The sequence below is a fragment of the Stegostoma tigrinum genome, chromosome 6 (assembly GCF_030684315.1).
Source record: "Stegostoma tigrinum isolate sSteTig4 chromosome 6, sSteTig4.hap1, whole genome shotgun sequence".
NCBI classification, from domain to species: domain Eukaryota; kingdom Metazoa; phylum Chordata; class Chondrichthyes; order Orectolobiformes; family Stegostomatidae; genus Stegostoma; species Stegostoma tigrinum.
Window position 1 is genome coordinate 23,475,715 of NC_081359.1, and position 15,032 is coordinate 23,490,746.

Consider the following 15,032-nt stretch of genomic DNA (forward strand, 5'->3'; position numbering starts at 1 on the left):
ACACCAGGCAGTCACACATTACATCAGGCATCAATGAAATTGAGGAACAGTCCAACTTAAAGGCTCAGCTACAGACAGTGAACTGGTATTGGAGGTTCCGTGAGAGAAGTTAAAATCCTGGGAGGGCAAGGACAAAATGTGATGGGCACCACAAGCCACTACCACCATGAGAGAGATCAGACACAATGCAATCGGCATTAATCGTCTAGGCATAGCTAAGTAAACCAAGTGCAGCCTCCAGTATCAGCCTGGGGAATTGAGCACGGTCGGGCATCAGTTCTGAAGGTCACAGTGATGAAGTCTGTACATTTATGTGCAGGCAGTGGATCAGAATCAGCCCTGTAGGTCCAGTGCAGCCAGCCTGGGGAGTAGACAGAACAGTTGGGAAACTGCACTGATACCAGACAGGGCTTTGGTTACATCACTCAGGAATGTTCAGCTAAATTGCTCAAAGTGTGAGATTTCTGCCACTAAATGTCAAGTGGAGAAGGGGCTATCAGGGAACTGGCCCTGCTGGTGAGAGGTTGGGGAGCTTAATGGTGGGGAATTGGGGCAGAATCATAGGATAGAGAGGTGATTACAATATGAAGGAGGCAACACAACAGAGGAAGGAGGTAGAAGATAGTGCATTAGGGTGGGTAGGGTTTGCCATCAACAGTGAGCAGCACCCCCTGGATTCCCGGGTGGCTGAGAGGGTTGAATGGATGGAGGCTATACATTACAAGACCTATCCTGTCAGCCTTTTGCAACCAGGACTAGAAGATAGGAGGTGTTCCAGTGAACGAGGGCATGCAGGCTCAGGAAAGCGGTCAGGAAGGCATATGACTTCTGTGCCTTCACCAGTCAGGGAATAAATTCTAAAATTTCGCAAGTCATCTTGCAGCTGTATCGATCTTTAGTTAGGCCACATTCGGATTATTGTGCACAGTCCAGTCACCACATTACCAAAACGATATGGAGGCTTTGGAGAGGGGACAGAGGGAACATACTAGTTTGCCTGGTTTGGAGGCTATTAAGCATGAAGACAGATTGGAAAAAAGTTGGTTTGGTTTCATCTAAACAATGGAGATTAAGGGGCAATCAGATAAAGGTTTACAAAATTATGACAGGCATGGATAGAATGGATAGTTAGAGTCTTTATTTGAGGATAGAAATGCCAGTCACTAGGTGACATAGGTTTAAAGTAAAAGCGGAAGTTCAAAGGAAATGTGTGAAGCAAGTTTTTACACAGAGTGGTAAGCATGTGGAATATGCTACCAGAGGAGATGGTAGGAGCAAATACAATATCAACATTTAATAGGCATCTTGACAGATATATCGATAGACAACAAATACAGGGATACAGACTGCTTAGAATCAAGGGGCTTTTAGCTTAGAAAAGTGTCATTTGTCAGCATAGGCTTGGTAGGCCAAAGGCCCGGTTACTGTGCTGTACTGTTCTTTGCTTAGTAATCTGAGGGTGTTAGGGTAGACAATGTGACTGAGGAGAACTGTTGCATGCAATAATGTGAGTGGTATGCATGAGCCTTGCAAGGAGGTCAGTGCTGTAAGCGAGTTAGAGGTAGCAGAGAGAAAGTGGTGGCACCTATCCTGTTGGAGCAGAGAAGGTCATTAACCCTTCTGCACTCATGTGCCTTCCTCAGAACTCAGGAGATGTCACTGACCCAGGCAGCAGCCTCAAATCAGGCTGGCAGTGCCTGGTAGCAGGCCCTCCTTTACCAGTCGTGGGGGAAGAGGATGGCTCTTCTCTATATCATCCTGTCCACTAGGGCCTCCAGATGTTTGCTGCAAAATGAAAGGCGCCCATTTTCCCTTGTCACATGTCATCACATACACCAGACTGCGCACAGCCCATGTAGCAGGGCAGCTCTAAAATGCTAGCACTTATGTGGGGGCTTTCTGGCTTTGAGTGATCGCACCAGGAATGCTGACATTCCTGGATATATAGGCAATGGTGGGAACTATGGTAAGTAAGTTACATGGATCAAATTCACTCAAATTCTGAACTCAAGAACCAGAACCAGAACCAGAACCAGAACCAGAAAAAGGCTGGTTGGGACAGACTGGGTAATATGCAAGCCCAGGGGCAGATGTCTGGAATAGGTGTTAGCTTGTAAACCTAAAAAGGAAGACCCCCGTTCATGCCCTAGCTTAAACAGTGGAAGCCAGATTGCAGGAAACAAGCAACTTCAGACCTTCTGGAGCGTACAAAGGTACAAAGCCTTTCAATTTCCAACCAGTGCTAAGGCACAGAAATACTGAACATTCCACACCATTGCGCTACATGTAAACTAGTTTCACCTATGGATGTGAGGAAATCCACACTACTCTTCAAACCTGAGCGAATACCCATCCAAGGGAAATACTGGACATTCCAAACCATCGACACTATTCACCTCAATCGAAGAGCCATTCACACCTCCTCCAGTGATCCGGAAGCTCATTCTGCCCCGAGAGAAGGAACAATAGCTCAGCAGCTAAATACTAGATTTGGCAGGAGATAAGGGGGCTGCAGCTGGGTATATCTGGGGTGGGGGCCAGATCCCAGCACTGTGCGCTGTGACACCAGCATCTAGGCGTGTGGTCTGTGGAGGGCTGAGTGCCCGCCCGGTGTGAGCGGTTCGCAAGAGCAGTTCGAGAGTCTGAACCAGAAGCAGGCCTCTTACGCAAAGGAGTCCTTGAGCCAGAGCCACGAGGAAGGGAAACGAGATCCGTCAGACTTACCGACTCAGAGAAAAGTCCCCGTAGGCGCCTCCCGAGTCAAGGACTCCGCGAACCCTCCTCACCAAGAGCAACCCTTACAACCACCGAACACCATCAACTCACCACAAGGCTTCACGCCATATCTGGAGGCAACCAAAGGCATCCATAGCCATAAGACACCGTCCGAGGCATCACCAGCAACATCCAACACCATCTAAGATAACAACCCGCTCACAAGGACCACCAGGAAAGGAAAGAAACCCAAGGTCCTCACCATCAGGTCTAACGTGCCTAACCACATCAGCAGAGACCACCAGGCTGACAGTGTCAGCACCTATGGCCATCCACACAGCTCTGGCTACGGGAAGAGGCAACGGACAAGAGCAAGTCAAAATCACGTTCCACTCCGGGGTGAGCCTAAGGTCACTGCCACCCTCTAACCCAGCTTGGCTAGGGGAAGGTGGGGTTTGGGGGTGGGGAGGCAAGCAACGGAGGGCACCCCTAAGGAAGGGCAGTGGAGTAGGACTGCAGGTTAGCAAGTAATCTCTCTTTCTCTCTATGTCAGCCATTAGGTAACAACCAACTCACTGTAACTATTGTACCCACTGTGCCATGTCTTGGTTGCAAGGCAAAACTAGGGTCAAGTTAAATGTGAGACAGGCCTCAGTCATTAACAGTCGGGTTTGGTATTCACTTTCCAGTTTTCCTGTAAATATATTCAATTTACTTGTTTTCATCTTGTTTACTTGTTTTACTCTGAAGCATCTGTCTCCTGTGTTTGCCACCACATGACATTCCACTACATGAGCCTAGTGTCAGAACCAGGGAGCTGGTGAACAATTAACCAGGCAGCACTCCCTATATGTTGTTTGAGAGATGCACCAAAGGGATGTGGTAGGTACTCAAACATTTTAGTTTAGGCTGATAGCATGAGAAAACCCATGAGGGTTCGTGGAGAGAAATCCTCTCTAAAACAAACAATGCCATGAAAGTTTCAAGCCTTGACGCATTGAACGTTGACGTCAAATTCATGTCAGTTCACGCTGCGCACAATGAGAGCCCATCAGGAAGGATGAGAAATTGTGAGAAGAAAACCATAAATCACCAATAGGAGTGATTGAATCTGTTATTATTGGTGAGGAAGAACCTTGTCAAGCTCTTGAGACTCACCAGCCAACTTGAGAGACAGAAAGCGAAACACACTGTCTGTTTTGAGGATGGCCCATCAAATCAAATGCCATTCAGAAAGTCGGGAGGCCACCAGAAAGCCATAGCTTGGGAGTAAAACCCTAGGAGCATACACAGGATCTCATCTCATTGTCAGCTCATCACAAAGCGGACCATAGCTGCTGCTTCTTGAGGAAGATTCACTGGAGACACAGGAAGGCACAGTGACTTGGTGATAGGTAGGTGGTATGGAGGTATAGTGGGGGTTCGTGACGGGGTGTGGGGCAGTCAGAAGCAAATGAAATGTGAAGTGAGGTAGCACACTATTGGCCCCCACCATGACTGAATCCCATACTATCAACATGCTGGGGATTCATTAACCAGAAACTGAATTGGATTAACCATATAAATGCATTAGCTACCATGGCAGCTCAAAGCCTGGGAATTCTGCAGTGAGTTACAAATGTTCCAAATATGTGCAACATGTCTGACCAGGTTGATCAGAAATAACATTCATTCATAGAAATATTCAGTGAAACCTGACTCTAACCTTTTTCCAACCAATCTACTCATCAGAATTATTTTCTGCAAAATTTTAATTTATCTCTGAATTTCAGAATGGTATTTTTGCATGACCAGTCCGAGAATCATCCCATTCCTCACTCTCAACATGTGCTTGGTAAAAATAGTGACAAGATTGGAATGAGTCAATGAACTAAACTTTTTTGAGTTTTGCTTTGCTCTTTGATTCCATTTGAAGACACACTCCCCGAAGCCCGTTCATCATCTGCAAAGCAGAAGTTAGGAATGTGATGGACTACTCCCCATTTGCTTGGACCCGTGTAACTCCAACAACATTTGAGTAGCTTGACAGCATCCAAAACAAAGCAGCCTGCTTCATTTTCACCGCATGCACTAACAATCCCTCTATTCACCACTGATGCTCAGCTGTGGTGTGTGCCATCCACAAGACTCACTGTAGCAATTCACTAAAGTGCCTTCAACAGCAACTTCCAAACCTACACCCACTATGGCCAAGTGGACAAAGGATTCAGAAATATGGGAGAACCACAATCTGCAAATTCTCCTCCAGGTCACATACCATCCTGAATTGGAAATGTATCACCCTTCCTTCAGTGTTGCTGAAAAGACAAAATTTGGAATTCTCTCCCCAGTGACAATTTGGGTCCACCTGATGGCTTGCAGTGGTTCAAGAAGTCAGATCACCACCAACTTTTCAAGGGCAATTCATTATGTGCAATGAATGCTGGCCGAGCCAGCAATGCCCACATCCCAGGAATGAAGAATAAAAAAAAGGTATTTACACAATTATTCTCGAATTAGTACAGGATCCTCCAAGTATCAGATATGAAAATGAAGCTCATACACTGAAAATAATAGAAATGCAAAAACAGGAGCACAGTAGTCCATTTGGCCCTTAGAGCCTGCTCCACCATTGGATACGATCCTGATTGATTGGCTGTGGTGACTTACTAACGAGTAAGTCTAGTTATGATAGTCTGGTTAGTGTCTTCCTTAAAACTGTGCAGAAATACATTACATTTGCTATGAATGGATTAAATATTCAACTTAAACTGTTTCTAGACTACAATAAAAATCGCAAATCTCGTGAATATGACTACTTTTTATACCAGTCATCTCCCTCTTGTAATACATTAAATTCCACTAACTTGATCAGAGAACTAAAGTCATTAAACTAAAACTTTAAACATGTTCAACTACATCATATCCTTCATTGCATTGCAAATACTATACTGCTCATGTATTCATATTGCAAAAACAGGGATTTATTTTTATTCAAGGCTGTTGTCAAATAAAACCTGAAATTCATTGCTGATATTGGGGGTTGCTGCTAAACTTTAGATTTTATATGCCTCTTGTTCTCTGTAAATCAAGATTGATGAGAACTGAAATTATTCCATAGCTGCCACAGGAATTATAATGCTCCTCAGGGATTTTCATATTTACCTCAGAACAGTCCCTCAGTTTTTTCTTCTGTCTGAAACAAACAACTGTCAGCTTTGTTTAAATAAAAGGAAGGGTTATTTAAAGGAAGTGTCTGTCTTAGTTTGGCATTGTCAGTGGTGAAATAACTAGTCCCTCAGTTGCTCTGTCAGCATTGTGATGAAGAAAAACATAGGATTAATACATAAAACATTTTACAAATAAAACATCGACCATCGTTTGAGAGTGGTTGGAAAAAAGAACGGCTTCATATGAAAATGTTCCATTTATCAATAAGTTTGGAAACTGAGAGAATCAAACCAAATGATTGTAAATTTTCAACTAACAATGTAAATTCTTTTTGGAGGCGGGGGAAGAGAATTCACGTTGTTAAAAATTATAACAGGTCGGTTTTCAATGATTACCATTCAGAATAATCAGCATTTAACAATCCTAGCCTTTCCCATGTACTGAAACCCGCACATTTCTTACCAAGGCCATGTCTGTGAGTCGACATAGGAGGCAAAACAGTCCAGGTCTTTGTTTTAGGGTTGTAACATTCCACAGTATTTAAAGTCTTCAGTCCATCTCTGCCTCCAACCACATAAAGTTTATCATCAATGACAGCCAAACCAAATTGCAGCCGCCTGCCATTCATCACTCCGGCTTGGGTCCAAGTATTTGTTCTCAGGTCATATTTTTCTATTGTTGTGGCACCTGATAAGACAATTAGGGTGGTAAGATTGTTACATCACTGAGCATATTGGAATCCTGAGTACATGTTTCGCATGCACCTGAAATAATGTCAGTACTGAGAGTAAGGACAACATATTTGAAACTCATCAAGATCTTTTTATGTACAGATATTTGGAATTACAATTATTGCCAGCTGAGCCTTTAATCCTTAATTATTTCAATTAATATTTACAATGAAGAAAGTCATGGTTCAAAATTTTACTTCTGCAACCACATTATCATGTAAAATAGAAGCCACAGATTGAACATCAGTATATTATGTATATCTTTGAAAATTGCAATTTTGTTACTTCAGTAGTTACATTGCTCATATTTGTACATCTCTGGTTTTCATTGCTCTAGCATTGACAGCCGTGCCTGCAGTTTCCTGAGCCCAACACTCTAGAGTATCTCTGTATCACCAACTTTCTCTCCACGTTTAAGACTGTCCTTCATATCTACCTATTTAGGCAAGTGTTTGATCACTTATTCATTGTTTCTTTACACAGCTCACTGTTAAGCTTACTGTGATAAAGCTCCTGTGAAATGCCTCAGGACATTTAACTACATTAAATGTGGTTTATAATTGCAAATTATTCTGTCTGTCAATAGCATTAATAACATGCCAATATCTGGAATCACTCTCAATATCCCATTTCGGTAACTTTTAATTGAGCTATCCTTTGTGAATATGCTAAATTAACATTTCTCTACAGCTTTTTCAAAAAGGCAAATTGAACGAGCCAGACCTTTAGAGAACTTTCTGAGTGATACGGGATATAGATATTTTGCTGTCCAATGAAAGGAACAATAATTGACTCCTGCTCTGATCAATACAGTATAAAACTAGAAGATCGAGTTCTTTTCACTGGTGCATGTATATGGAGTGACCAAGTTCCCTTCAATTGTTAAGCAACTTAACACAAACTGGTCTAAATTATACAAATGTTTATCTCTGGGTGAGTTTAAAGCATGTTTTTTTTTCATTTAACCTATTTTCCTTATCAATCTGTTCAGGGATATGATTATGCACCTCTGGAGCAGGTGGGACTTGAACCAGACCTCCCAGCCCAGGCGTTGGGATGCTAGGCCACAAGATGGCCATAAAGGATTAGTTGGGAACTCTGAATTACTCATGAAGTGACACTCCCGTTATACCATCACATCTTCCTAAAACATGTTCCAAGTTGCTGAGTTAGCAAGAAAACAGTCTACCCATTTGTTTCTGTACCAGCATGCTAGGAATGAATATGAATTAATACCACTTCTGCAAAGTAAAAGTTTTCATTTTAAGGTCCTTTGAATCTTAATAAGGATTCATAAAAATGTTGAATGTAGGTAGTAAGACTATTGCTCTTAGTCACTGTTAGGTTGCCATCGTAATTAGTTTTATTTTGAAGACATTACAATAACACTTTTAGTTTGCAGATTAAGCTCAACATTATCTTAAAGATTTCAGAGTTTGGTTCCTTATGTTCTGAACCTATTGAATACTGATATTAGCAAGAACAGCTATTTCAACAAGTTCAGTGTGAGTCTGCAGATATCATCCTAGAATGTCCTTCTGAGGACTTATCATTGAATATGCACCCATATGCACATGATTTGTGGACAGGCAATGCTAGAATAAGGATATTCAGTATGGACTATTTTGATAATATGCATAACTGCAAAAGTTTCAATGTTCCCTTCCATTATGTGTTCTACAACACACTTTGAATTGATTGAACAAGACCATATCTAACATGCTTTCTTAAATGACTGCTACAATGACATTTCATTACAACTGTAATGCAATGATAAATAAAATGCAATGTAAGCAAAAAGCCCTGCAATTCACCCTCTGTCGCAAAGCAAGACAGCAATGATCGTTATCTGCAAAAGGCTTAATATTTAACTATTATTATAATTGAATTTACTCAGTAAAAATATGTTTTGTTGCTTTCAAAAAACATTAAATATATATTCACAGGAATGTACCTTGTAATGTTTTAAGGTAGATGATAACATAAGCCTGAGACCTACAGTTATCAATAATTGTTTGCAATGTACAGGGGGTCGTTGATTCACGAACATCCAAATTACAAAGGCTCATATTTTAGAATGTGATCTCATACTGGGATGTAATTTTGAAGATCCAATGTAGGAAGGGGTGGGTTGAAGGTCCTGTTGCTGTGATGTATTGTATTATTGTGTGGTGTTATTTCCTATTCTTACAAATGGCTATTTAATATTATCCTGCATTGTGTTCTGACTCGCGTGCAAATCAATTTGTGAATGGACTCAAGAACAGAACCAATTCTCAATCCAGAGACTTCTTATATTTTCTTTTGTTGCAGAAGGAGGCCAATTAGCTCATTATGTCTGTACCAGATCTTCAAAGGAGTACCAATACCCAGTGCTGATCACTTGCTTTTTCTCCACAGCCTGTGGAGATGAAGTCCTGTCCTCACATTGAGAGTATCCTTCATCATGCTTTGTCTCACCATGCTAAATGCGGTAAACATCAAACAGATCTAAAAATTCAAAACTGGTCTCAGATTTGAGGCCAACTCCAGTAATCACCCTCAGCCCAAGATCATCAAATTTAGTAAAGATGAGGAAATACACTTGAATCCTTTGTTTCCTATATCTCATTCATGCGTTAAACTGTTGTACTGATCTCACCGGTGGGGGTGTTTAGCATGATTCACCCTCCCTCTGAGTCTGATGGATCCCTCTCATTCTCCACTCCTGTTGCTTTCAGGGTCTGGTTGGGGGCATATAATAAATAGGTGAACATCTCTTCTGCGAAGACAATCAATGAGCCACTGTGGGGTGCTCGTCTTCGGTGACAACCTCTGACTGACCTTCTGCCGCCTCAGTTTCCATCTCTGAGTCTGAGTCCCCACGGTCCTGAAGCTTTTAGTGGACAGAGTTTCCCATCATCAAGTTAGTGTGAGGATATCAATGGTGAGATGCCTGTCGAAACAGTCGCCTGTGTGAGGATTCCTGCTGACAGAGGAGACCGTTGTATACTTTTGCAGTATTCTTCGTGCTTTTAACCATGTATGATACCACAATCAAACAACTTCCCTATCACAGCATACCAGAATAATCTTTTTTTTGACTATTGACCACTACGAGTAATCACCCGTGCAGCCAATTAGGTTTTTTTTAAGAATAACTTCCAGAATCCATGGAAAGCCAAAGTTCCTTATATAGAACATATTTCCCTGTTTAAAATGGCAGCAGACACAAACATAAACGAGGATGAGGGACAGACTGTTGACAGTTATGACCCCATCCACAGTCTATGGTACAGCTTTGTAGATATTTTCTAATCAACCTGTTTCAGAAACATTATCACTCACACCTGGAGCAGGTTATAGAGGCAAACAGCACAGAAACAGACCCTAAAGTATGAAGCTGGATGAACACAGCAGGCCAAGCAGCATCCCAGGAGCACAAAAGCTTTTGTGCTCCTGGGATGCTGCTTGGCTTGCTGTGTTCATCCAGCTTCACACTTTATTATCTTGGATTCTGCAGCATCTGCAGTTCCCATTATCACTGATAGCTTTTGTGCTCCTGGGATGCTGCTTGGCCTGCTGTGTTCATCCAGCTTCACACTTTATTATCTTGGATTCTCCAGCATCTGCAGTTCCCATTATCACAGAAACACACCCTTCAGCCCAACTCCAGGTTTCATAAACTGAATTGATCCCATTTTCCTGCATTTGACCCATATCCCTCCAAACCTTTTTTATCCGTGTACTTGTCCAATTGTCTTTTAAACATTGTAATTGTATTTGCCTGTGCCACTTCCTCTGACAGCTCGTTCTATGTATGAACCACCCTCCATGTGAAGACACTGCCCATCAGGTCCTTTTTAAATCTCTCCACAAACCTACGTCCTCTCGTGGGACTTGAACCGAAGCTTAAGAGATTGGCACACTACTATCATGCCACAAGAGTCCTCATAAAGTGAAGAACAGGCACCACTGGAATCTGAACCCAGGATTTCCTGCTTATTTGGCAGCAGCTTTAAACATCTAAGCCATGACACCACCATGGATTTGCTTCATTTTTTTTTCCTTCTATATCTGGAAGAGCAATCATACGCAACCAAATGACTGTCCCACCAGCAAATCACTGCAACTTTTTATTCTTGTTTTTAACTGTGAACCACCACCAATAATCACACATGTAGCTAGTAAGAAGTTTACATGCTAAGCCCCTTATAGGCAATGCGGACCCTCAAAAGTGAGGGGTGAGAGCTCATACTTGACAAGCTCCACAAGCAGATTGATTAGTGATTCCCCGTGGCCCACTCAGGTTTATCACAGTGGTAATTTTTGTAGTCCTCGAGGCAAACTGCTTGTACACCTCACAGAAGGAAAGTCAGCTGGAAACCAACCCACTCCTTGTAAACCAGTCCCACAACCATTATGCATTGCAGACAGGTTAAGTTGGCTAACACTGGGACTTCAACACTCCTCCTTACTTGGAACCAAGTCCCATCCTCAGGAGCTGCTGCAGGCAATCTGATTGGCTGGCAGCTCCTTCAATCCCAACAGCACCTGAGGTCAGTTGCGGCTGTTTGTGGAACTGCTGGAAGAAACACCCAGAAAATCATGGCTATCCAAGTAAGTCCCAGAGTTTTAGGGAAAAGAGGGAACTGGGCAGGCAGCACAGAAGGATGAGGAGGTTGGAAAGCAACCTTACAGGCTGCATGTGATGCATGCTAGGTAACCTCCGAGTGAGGTTCCCCCATTCCTGCTCATATTTGTTCATGTAAGCTGATGCCCGACTGTGAATGCGGGCTGTGTTATAGCACAGGTAGAACTGTCATTCAAGTCAATAGGCTTATTAACCACCCAACTAGTATAATGGGAGTGAGACAAGCTTATGTGGCATCGTGGTAGTGCCCCCAACTCCGTTCCAGAGGTGTTGTAACATATCTAAAGATGTCGTTTAAAAATGTCCAGCTGGAGTCTTGAGGTACAATGGTAATGTCCCTGCCTCTTGGTCAGAAGATTCAACTTGTGTGCCATAGCATGTCTAAACCAGTTGATTAAAAGGATGATCTTGTGGTGTACCTTCAGGTTCAAGTCCCACCTGCTCCGGGAATAAGCAATAATGTCTCTGGGCAGAATCATTGAAAATTATCTACAAAAAGGGTTGGTGGAACAACTGGAAAATTAATGGCCTAATCAATTATTAATTGTTGCAATGCATGGTTTAGAAGTGATAGGCTTTTCATTAAAAAGCTTATGTGTCACCTCTGAAGAAAAATTACTTTACCGCCGAGAAACATGTGAGAAGAAACAAATGATTTCAACACCTTTATCCTGCAGCTCCATTGGCTCATAGCTGATCATGTACATCATGCTGTTTCTGTGTGCCATCCACATATCTCTTAATGTGACAAGTAACAAGAAATATACCAATTTCTATCGTGAACATATTCAATGACTGAGCCTCAACAGTCCCCTGAGGAAGGGAATTTTAAAGATTTGCCACACTCCAGGTGAAGATATTCCTCCTCCCTTTAGTCATAAATACTTTGCCCCTTACTTTAGACCGTAAGAAATAGGAACAGAAGTAGACCATTAGGCTCCTTGAGACTGCTCTGTCATTCAATAGGATCGTGGCTGATCAGAAATTCATGTCAACTTTCCTGCTCTTTCCCATCACTCTTGAGTCCCCTTCTGATCAATAATCCATCTCAGCCTTAAATATACTCAAGGACTGTGCCCTCACAGCTTTCTGTGGTAAGAACTTCCAAAGACTCTCAACCCTTGGAAAGAAAAAAAAGTCCTTTTCATTTCAGTCTTAAATTGACACGTCTTAATCCTGGCACTGCCAAGCCCCTTAAAAATCCTATTTATGTCAAGGAGATCATCTCACATTCTTTTAGTAGAGTACCAACCTGTTTAATCACTGCTTATAAGACCATCCCTCCATACATAGTGAAGCTTCTCTGAACTGCTTTTAATGAAACATATTTTCCTTGAAAGCAGGAACAAGACTGCTGAAAGTACTTCAGATGTGGTATCACCAGCACTTTGTACACTTGCAGTAAGACTTCCCTATTCTTATACTTCAATATTCTATTAACCTTTCAGATTACCTGCTGCACCTGTGTACTAGCTTTCTGTGTTTTGTGCACAAATACCCCCTAAGTCCCTTTGTTTTGCACCTTCTGCAGCTTTTCCCCATTTAAATAATGTTTTGTTCTGTTGTTCTCCCCTCCAAAATGAACAACTTCACATTTTCCCACATTACTCTCCACTTCACAACTTTTTGCCCACTTACGTAACTTATAAATTTCTCTCCATGAATGGTTTGCCCCTGTACCAATCTTCCTGTCCATCTATTTTTGTGTCATCCAGAAACTTGGCTACTTTACATTCACTGCACGTCATAAGTAAATGTTTTCAGTCCCAGTTCCGATCCCTGTGGAACCCCACTGGTAACAGTTACCAACCTGCGAGAAGAACTCTTTATTCCCACTCAATGTATCCTGCCCAAAAGTCAATTCTCCAACAGCCAACAGCCTGGGCTCTTACCTTGTGAATTAATCTTTTGTGAGGTACCTTGTCAAACACCTTCTGGTACTCCAAATACAACACAAACACTAGAGAAGAGTTACCAGATGCAGTGTTTCACGAGGCAGTTACACCCCTTAGATTAAATACCTGATGAAGGAGCAGCAATTTCAAATGAACCTGGTAGACTATAACCTGGTGTCGTGTGACTTCTGACCTAAAATTTGGTTAGTGGTCAGGGACTGGGGGTGTGACTAGGATCAAGGTAGATAGAAGGATCCAGGATGTATTTCTGATGGAGACTTAGCTCTTGCACTTGTCTAAAAGGTTTGAGATTCTCGTTCTGTGTCTGGTTGTGAGGAGAGGCTGTACGGAGGATAAGCAAACTGAACATTGCACCATGGTACAGGGAGCCATTTAAAAGAGGTCAGAAAAGAGAAATGCAGTTGTAATCAGAGATAGTTTGGACGGGAGAATAAATACTGTTCTCTGTGGCAAGGATTGAGAGACCCTGCCAAGTGCCAGGAAATCTCACCTGCACTGCAGGGAAATTTGGAATGGGAAGGGAAAGATCCAGTTGTTGTGGTCCATTTAGATAAGAACAATATAAGAAGAAAGAAGAAAGAAGTTCTGGTGGGGGAAAGTGAGCAGACAGAGGCCACATTAAAGAGCAGAACCAAAAAATGAAATAATCTCCAGTTTCCTACCTTAGCCACAAGCTAATTTGCACAGGGTTAACAAGATTAAAGAGCTAAATGTGTTACTCCAAATTTGAATTCATGGGACATTTGCAACAGTAGTGGGGTTGGAGGGAGCTGATCTGATGGGATGAGCTCCACCTGCATCATGCTGGGTCCACATTCCTGGCCAACGAAATAAATAGAGCTGAGCAAAGGGTTCTAATCTAAATAGTGTGGGATGGAGCAGATGTGGTTAGGCCCAGTTGTATGGAAAATTAGAAAATCAAAGGTAAAGGAGTAGGTAGATTGCAGGGTTGTGAAGGATCTGACTGTTACCTGAAAATAAAAGGAAGGAACGTCATCATCCACAAGAAAGCTTAAAATTTCAGGGAAATTTGATCACATAACAAATTTAAAAGCTTTGTACCTTAATGCACAGAGCATTCAAAATAAGGTAGATGTACTGATGGTGTAAATCAAGGTAAATGATTATGATCTCATAGCTATACAGAAGCATGGTTACATAGAGGTCAAAAGTGGGAACTTAATATTTAGGAATATTTGATCCTTTGGAAATACAGGAAGGTGGAAAAGATGGTGGAATGGCACCATTAAGTACAAGCATATAAAAAGAACACAGCAATAATCGTGAGTAACTTTAATCTTCGTGTTGATTGGGTAATCAAATTGGACAGGGTAGCTATGACAATGAATTCATAGAGAGCATTAGGGATAGTTTCCATGAGCAATATGTCATGGAGACAAGCAGGAAGCAGGAGACTTAGATAGGGTAATGATGCAGGGTTATTAAATCAGCATTGAGTAAAAGATCTACTAGGAAGTAATGATTTAATATTTAGTTTGAGAATTAATAACTTAAGGTGGAAACAACTGTGGTTAAACTAAATAAAGAGCATGACAATGAAATGAGGATAGAGTCAGTTGAAGTGAATTGGGCAGCGAGATTAGCAGGAATGACAAAGATCAAACAGTAAGAAAGAAAGATTCTGAAAGAGGGATAAATAAACTCTGGCTCAAGAAGGGCATTAAGGAACGTATTAAGTTGTCTCAGGAGATTGTTTTGGGGACTAAGGAAATGGCCGGAAATTTAATCAGATATTTTGCATAAGTCTTTATGATGGAAGATACTCTGAAAATCCTACTAATAAAGAATTGGGGAGAGGAACTAAGGACCATCACCATCAGCAGAGAAGTAACATTCAACAAACTGATGAAGTCTTAAATCTGACAA

General features: G+C 41.9%; 1 protein-coding gene across 5 annotated transcripts in view; it reads right to left on the minus strand.

The window, feature by feature from the left end:
• The window catches only part of LOC125453382 (kelch-like protein 1), a 351,831-nt gene that overhangs the window by 54,095 nt on the left and 282,704 nt on the right, over nucleotides 1–15,032 (minus strand). For all 5 annotated transcript variants that reach the window (XM_059646484.1, XM_048532887.2, XM_059646486.1 and 2 more), the window contains one exon: nucleotides 6,328–6,552. In XM_059646484.1, coding sequence (XP_059502467.1) covers nucleotides 6,328–6,552 — 225 coding nt within the window. The remainder of the gene's footprint in view (nucleotides 1–6,327; nucleotides 6,553–15,032) is intronic.